Here is a 7745-nt window from a genome sequence, read left to right as displayed (position 1 = left end):
AATGCAAACTGAAGCACCAAGGAAATAAAAACCAGCTGATCCCGCTAGACTCACCCTCTGCATCCTTACAACGACATCATGTGACTGCCATGGTCACGCCGCGCTGCCGTCGGCGGCGTGTCTGAAGAGAGGTCACAGTTCAGAGCACAGTGGACATCACAGCGGTGACTAATCTGTCCATATTTATGAAGTATCATCAGTGGGATGGAAAATGTTCTGTCAGCAAAAACCATCTATGACCACCCTCTTCCAAATATGGGTCATGTGATCCGTTTCCTGTGTCTGTGTGGGGTTTCTCCAGTTACCTGCTGACCTGTCTGGAGTCTACCCCTGCACACTCGCCCAGCAACGGCTGGGACCCCCATCAGGAATAAGCTGAGGTTGACAGGAAATAGATGGATGGATGGAAGAGAAGAACAATGTCAAGGGTTTTTAGCGCCACCACTAGATGTCACTAAACCCTTGGAGCAGCTGTAAGTGATTTTTTAGCACCCATACATTATTTTCTAGAGCTCTTTCTGTATCTACAGCAGTTTACGGACCAAAGTTTAGATATCTGGCTGCAAATGGACTTTTGCTGCTCTCTTATTAGTGACTCCGTGAGACTCATCTCATTTCTAAAGATATCCGTCTAGAGATGAAATTGAAAAAAAAAAAGTCCCTGTATTAGCTTATATTGAAACGTTATAGCAATGTTTACGGCCTATTTTTCCACCACCTCACAACAACAAAATAATAAAGTTGTCTATAATTAGCAATAATCTGTGACAGATGCCTTCAGATGCTCACGAATAGATCAGCTCTGTGCCACAAAGTCCTCTGATATTTTATGAATGTGTAAATCCACCCTCAGATTAGCACCCCCTTCTATAAAAAGCTCCGAACGCTCGCCCGCCCGCCCGCCCGTGCTGGTTGGCGGATGGACTCACTGTGCTCTGAGGCTGCACTCATAGTAAAAGTTGTGAATCAGTGGTAACATGTGGAAAAAATAAAGAGGAGATGAAAATTAAATTAACAGCCGCGGGCTGAGGGATTTTTCAGATAACGACACTGTGCTGAGCTGTTGGCCTTCCTCCTCCGAGGCTGCACAAGCTGCTACAGTCTGCAGCTGCGGCACAATGGCGTCTGAAAGTGTCCCGGCGAGCGTGCGCGGGCTGCCCTCACAGTGTCTGTATGCGTTCTGTGCATGAGGCGATGTTTTGTTCTTTTGTAGAGGTGATAGCATTGGAACAGAAAAGCCCTGCTGGGTCGACTGCACTGAAACGTTTAAAGAACCCCCCCCCCCCCCCCCCCCCCCCCCCCAAAAAAAAATAGTCCTCCTACTGCTGACACTTTGTGCAAATGAAACTGCTCATACTTCAGCTGAGTAACAGCGAGGACTTGATCGAAAGACAGAGCCACGACATTAACAATGTGGTCAAGTAACACCTATCAGATAACAAATAACACTGGTTTTATAGCGTACAATATCTGGCGAAGATATCTGGAAATCATTTGCTTTACAAAGTGGATTTTTTTTTCCTTAAATTCAACACTAAGAAATGATCACCTGTTACCCTACAGGTGTACGCGAGTACTGCAACCAGCCCTGCGGCCAAAGTAAAATATAGTAGCACCAAAATATAACAAAGTGTTTGTTTGATAGAACCAAAGAGACACTGGTCTCCATCTCTGTCATTCCAGGTTTAGTAGCCCTCCCTCCAGTGGAATGTTCGGCCTGGAGATGTGTTTGGATGATGACTGGGGGGGGGGAGGAATCTCCGTTAATGATTACGGGACCGGGTGTGAGTCTGACTGTGTCCCGGTTAAACCCCGCACAAGACGGAGTGCACGGACTGCTGCTGCAAGGCTCAACATGAGGTCTTCAGGCTTACTGTGAGTGTGCACAGGATCCAGAGGCGGACCGTCAGTGTCACGGCGCTCAGGTCAGTGTCCCTGGCAGGTCTTGCAGCACATTTGCCTGAAATATGGCCGGCTGCAGAACTTGAACCTGAGCACCAGGGGGCAGTAAGCCACAGTGTTCACATCTTTACACTCTGCAGAGGGGGAAAAAAAAAAAAGAAGAGCACATGCATGTGTCATTTAGATGACACGCGGTCTCCAGACTGCAAAAACACACTTATTTGTCATTGTCGGTGCCGAGGGAATTTAATTCCTGACCTTCGGAGTTGTCTGTGCCAACAGGAAGACTGAGGTCACATTTGCTTTTGCACTGTTGCATGGATGCTGGGCGCTGATGTTCCAGACACTCGTTGGACAGCTGGCCAGTGTGTGTCAGACACTGCACCGAACGCATTTCCTGACCCAAACCACATTTGGCAGAACACTGAGACACACAGAACATACCCATATGAGGACTGGGAACTGTGGAGGGGTCAGAACTCCACGCTGAGATCCATATAAATGAGCGCTGCACGTATAAAACAAAAGCTCATCTTACCTCTCCCCATGGGCCTGTGACCCACAGAGGCGGGGGGCAGCGCTTAAGGTTGCAGCGCACCCTTGAGGTGGGCCGACTGTGTTTTGGACACTTGGATTCTGGCAGAGTGTCGCCGCTCTCGCCGCTTTTGCACACGACCACGCGGTGCCTGTAGCCAGGCCCACAGCTGGGCGTGCACTGCAGAGACAGGGAAGGTTACCGTCAGGTGGGTGGGCAGAGAACCGCGACCTGAAATCGTCCCCATCCAGGCGAGAGAGGCCAGAAGCCGCCGAGTTCCTGTAATTTAGCCGGACATAATTCAACCGCAGCAAATGAGACTGTGACACGACACAGATCAAAGGATCAAAGGGCACTCTCTGGATGCCAAAACGCTATAGTTTATTTCTCTGTTTTCTACTGGGGGTATTTGTTCTCAAAAGCACACGTCTGCTGAACGTGCAGTGCGAAGAGACCACCGTCAAAGCTCGGCGACGTAGCACCCACTGCGGTGAACCGCTCGTTGGGTCGCGCATCCAGTGATCAAAGATTGCGAAAAATGCCTTTCTGAGAATTAGCATCGATGTAAGCCATCACTTAAGAGGCTAACAGATGCAGCTGCGGAATTATTCAATCCATTGGGGAACAGATGGCATCGTGATTGGGCATCTCGGCATTTACGAGCCAGGATGTGGTTGTATTTGGGTTTACTAAGTGGATTCAGCAGCAGTTTGTAAACACCGTCCATTTGCAGATGGTTGAATGCTAATTTTATTTACGCTTTGCATAAGTGTTCCAGTCACTTTGGGAGCCTGGTCGTAAAAGTAGGTCAGAATTCCCACGAGATCGGGGGAACACGGCGTGTTCGCGCCCTCAGAGCGATGTATGCGTGCGCGCTGTGGTGCATTTCATGGCTTAGCCACTCTTTCAGGGTTCCCTCGCTCCCCACAGACACTGCACGACGACCCCATCCGACAACAGTTCAGCAGGAGACGCTCTCACTCGCTTCGGCTCAGCTGTAATTCGCCTTCACTGTGGGATCGTGCGCATGGTCTGCCTACCTCTGACCAGTCCAGGGCCAGCCACTCAGGGGGGCAGCTGTGGTTGTTGCAGGGCTCAGTGAGAGAAGGTCGCAGGGGGCTACACGCAGAGTCATCCAGGACCTTCTCCTCCGTTACAGAGATTCTCCTCTTACATAAGACCTGTCGTGTACGCAGGCCCCCGTTGCAGCTGCGGCTGCACTCGGACCACTCTCCTGTCCCCCAGCTGCAAGCACACAAGCTTAGCATCAGCGCTAATAGACACCAGAACCAAGCAGCAGCTCAGCTCAGCTCGAGAGTCACTGTTGCATCTGAAACGAGAAGATGAGGCCAAATTCATGACCGAGTTCGACCGCCTCACCTCGGGGAGCACGGCTCAGTGTTGCAGGGTCTTCTCTTTTCCTTGGGCCTGTTCTTCTTGTCGCAGAAGTGATTGTAGACGATCGTACGATCGGAGTGCTTCATGCACACCACCTGCTGTGTCTGCACCCCTGAAGACCACAACGCTGTCAGCAACATCCTGTCTGCGGTTGCACTAAGGTTAAGTTACAGGGTCTCTTTCCCAGGACTTAAATCACACTAAATCCAAGGTGGCCAAAAGGCCTGATAACTAAGGCGTCCGTAAAATTGCTTTAAGTTTACGTCTAATCTGATATAAATCAGAGCTGGTCAGCTTATGTGTTTGTACCTCCAGCACAAAGAGCTGAGCAGCGCGACCAGGAGGTGTAGTGCCAGGCAAAGCCAGTCAACGGGTCCCTGTTGAGAGGAGGGTTGAAGCGATAGTGCACCCCTGGGTTCTCTTCCCTAACTAAGACCTAAACGGACATAAAGATAAACGTTTAACGATTAAAAAGGTTCGCCTTTGTGGGTGACCTCGCTGGGGTTGACCATCTTACCATGATGATCAGGGACATGTTAGTCGGCCCCAGAGCCTCAAGAGTTTCTGGCCCATCGATGGGCCTCCTGTAGTGGAAGGTGGTACCTGCAACGTTGAACCTGCGCGGAGTGTCGATGGACAGGTTCCCATTGATAAAATACTGGTCCCCTTTATTCTTCAGGACTGACACACCAGAAGAAAACAAAGAAGAAAAGACGGATGGCGGGTAGAGAACGGAGTGACATTAGCGCTATTTTGCAAAGACAAAAAAGCCCAACGATAGCTCATCTCTTAGCTCAACAACTCTCCAAACTACACATATTGTGTTTTATTAGCCAGCAACAACACATCCGGGTGTCAGTGTGAGTAATGGAGCCTTGTGTGAGGTCAGAAGCTGTCACGTAACATTTATAATATACAAGTTCACTAATTATTAAAGCATTTTCTTCTTTGAAATGTTTGACAGGCTAGGCTAAATCGAACAGCTTGTCCGCACATATTTTCAGCTGTTTTCATTCAGTGTCAGCACTCTAGTAAGAACCAGATATATTTGAGTCACCCGATGTGACTGTTTTAATCTCTTGACAAGCTTGAAAAAGGGATTCTGACTAGCTGGATGCTAAAAGTAAAAATTATGCTATGGAGATTTAAAAAAGCAACAAAAATCCCGACTAGTACTGTCCTGATAGGCTGCATACAAGCGGCCACATGACAAATGTTTAACGTCAGACTGAAGGCCATCTTACCAAGGTAGTTGAGGGAGATGTTGAGTTCTTGTATGTGGATGAACACCGATCCTTTCGGAATTCTGACCACCTCTTCATAGCCTGAGACATAGAAAGTGAAAAAAAAATAAAAATCAAAAGGTACTGAAGGTGGTTTATTCACTGGGGGGGTCAGGGGGAGCCTTTGGGAGTCGTGTTTGGAACTGCTGAAAGTCAATGGACTAAGCAGAGGCTTCGGATTCCAGCTACATTCCTGGGCAGCTAGACTCAGCTGCCCTGCTTGGCTCTTTACTCGAGAGCTGGAAACATTCTAAGAGCTGGCCTTCCCCTGTCTGTTCCCTCCATCTGTTTTGGTCCGAGTTAGCCTCCCTTTTCACGCTTGTCTCACCTCTAGCTCTGCTTTTCTCAGCGGCCGGTCAGATGTCTCCAGCCGCACAATAGAGAGAATGAAAGCGACGCGATTTGACCCCTGACCCCTGACCCTGCTATGGAGGCTGAAAGATCAGTGTTACATTACAAGAGGTTGTCCTCGGCCCGAAGTGTTTTAGTTGTGGTCAGAGACCTGCAAAGCTGTAAAACCTCCAGCTGCTGATGCTCCAGTAACCCCCCAGCACAGAGCAGAGCCACACTGGACAGCTGGGAAGAGAATTAAGAGGACATTATTGCTTCTATGCTGAGAAAACAGCAAGAATTGAGTAACAAAGCAACTATAATGTCCTCAGAGGCAGAGCCCTCCTTCAGGCCTCGGTGTTCTCTGGACTTTTGCTGGTTCAGCCTAATCTAGGACGTATTTAAATGACTTTATCAGAGTGGGGAAACACCAGCTGACGCTTTGAGCATTCACACTCACGAAAACCTCATTTTAGACCCGAGCGATAGATGTCAACAATCGTTTCGGTGCCAGGAGTGATCCTCTGAATCCTGCTCCAAAGATACAAGTGTAGCAGAACTGCACTGCAGTTAAGTCGCTTTTAGACTTTAAGCACTTGTGACAGGTTAAGCACGTGGTTTTAAACACTCCGGAACTCGCTTCACTAAATATGCAGCAGATTAAAAAAAACCATACGGTCAAAAGTCTTCGCCGACCTTACTGTCTGCATAGCTGGAGGCCTGGTTTAGACCCCCACCTCTGGGATCACCACAGCGTAGACCTCATCGCCCAGCAGCGCTCAGCCTCAATAATGCTCCGGCTTAATGGTAGCAAAGCTCTCCTCCTTCAAACGCTGCCAAAGGTTTCCCAGAAACCATTAAAGAGCTGCTGCTACCCGTGGTTTTCAAAATGATGCATGTGCATCGATGTCCGCGAGGTTCTGGACCCGCTCCACGCTCGCTTTCGATTGCCGTGACTTAATGGTTGGAGACTATATAATGACAGTGACCCTGCACAAGGCTTTTAGCTGCCTTTGCTTTGAGTCTGGCCCAACTGACAGGTTGATTTTAGGCCAGCGCTAATGTCAGATATCTTGAGGGAGGTGGAGACCTTAGCTGGGGCTGACAGGCTGCCCCGGTCGCTGTGGTCCAGGGTGCGGCCACTCCGAGGAATCCTGGAGGAGGGTGAGTGGCAGCTGGCAGAGAGAGTGTGAGGCTGGTGTTGTGGGGAGAAATGTGACCCAGAATAGACCCAAAGCAGCAGGGCCTCGGGCCCCAGTGGTCGGCCCTTCACTAAATCTGTCTGCCACGTGTCTGTGATAAATGAGCAGAGCATATATGCTGAGAAACATTAAAGAAAAGCTCGATCCTAATCAAGAAATATCCAAATTATCCGTCGGGCGTGTCCACAGTTTGGGCAGACACCCCCACAGTTCTCCACAGGATGCTGGATCGGAGTTTTATAGAAGTCCTACCAGCGTATAAAAGATCCCTGAGCCGGGTCAGCGGCTTGGCTGACAGATGAGATGCTTCATTTAGAAAGAACATCTCAAGGAGCTGTTCAGTGGGTCAGAGCGGGAAGGCTGAGAAGGTCTCGGTAGTATTAACGCAGCCTTTTATATCAGAACTCTGCAACCGAACCCCAGGGTCCCCCCCCCCCCCCTCCCCCCACACACACACACATAAATGAAACCAGGGCAGCACAGGCTACATGTGGCAGCGGAGCTTTGACATCCTACCTCCTTCAGGAAGAGAGCTGTTGAAGAGTCCCTCCACGGACACGCAGCTGCTCCCGTCACCCCCGCAGGTCCGGCACCGGTCCTCCCGCACGTCCGAGCCCAGGACCCTGTCGCAGCCGACGTGCTGCGAGGAGGGAGAGAGGGGTGAGCCGCGGGGTGACACGGGGTCACGGGTGAGGGGGCACCGTGGGCGAGCGGAGAGGTGTCAAAGACCGCTCCGAGGGATCACCTCTAATACCGTCCGGGCTGCTTTTCCAAAACACGATATCAGATGATACGACCAGATGTGTTCTGATCCAGAGCGCTCGCGATGCTCTGAGGTCGCTCGGCTCACGGATGTTGGCACGGGTGTGTTCGATGATGAGTGAAGCAGGTGGTTCTACTCAAACTCTTTAACAGTTGACCGAACCCAAACACACGCGGTGGAAGAGCGCCGCCACCGCTCTCGCTCGCACATATTTATATGACAGCTGCTTACGTACGCCTGGATAATGAGGCCCCAGTTTATTATTATTTTAACACTGATTAGATTACATTTCAAAACTGTGATCTAATCCAGGGTTAACCAGCCACTTTATG

General features: G+C 50.0%; 1 protein-coding gene across 2 annotated transcripts in view; it reads right to left on the bottom strand.

Annotated features, from left to right (window-relative positions):
• Positions 1–1303: 1303 nt before the first annotated feature.
• adamts10 (ADAM metallopeptidase with thrombospondin type 1 motif, 10) overlaps positions 1304–7745 on the bottom strand; it is a 29308-nt gene continuing 22866 nt past the window's right edge. For both annotated transcript variants that reach the window (XM_003978063.3, XM_029827849.1), the window contains 9 exons: positions 7167–7290; positions 5080–5160; positions 4353–4516; positions 4145–4271; positions 3818–3947; positions 3478–3682; positions 2441–2617; positions 2161–2326; positions 1304–2036 (listed from right to left, as the gene is read on the bottom strand). In XM_003978063.3, the coding sequence (XP_003978112.1) occupies positions 1927–2036; positions 2161–2326; positions 2441–2617; positions 3478–3682; positions 3818–3947; positions 4145–4271; positions 4353–4516; positions 5080–5160; positions 7167–7290 (1284 nt within the window). In that variant the 3' untranslated portion in view covers positions 1304–1926. The remainder of the gene's footprint in view (positions 2037–2160; positions 2327–2440; positions 2618–3477; positions 3683–3817; positions 3948–4144; positions 4272–4352; positions 4517–5079; positions 5161–7166; positions 7291–7745) is intronic.

This window comes from Takifugu rubripes, chromosome 20, assembly GCF_901000725.2.
Source record: "Takifugu rubripes chromosome 20, fTakRub1.2, whole genome shotgun sequence".
Taxonomy (NCBI): domain Eukaryota; kingdom Metazoa; phylum Chordata; class Actinopteri; order Tetraodontiformes; family Tetraodontidae; genus Takifugu; species Takifugu rubripes.
Note: the sequence above shows the minus strand (reverse complement) of the source record. Positions and strands in the feature narration are given on the sequence as shown.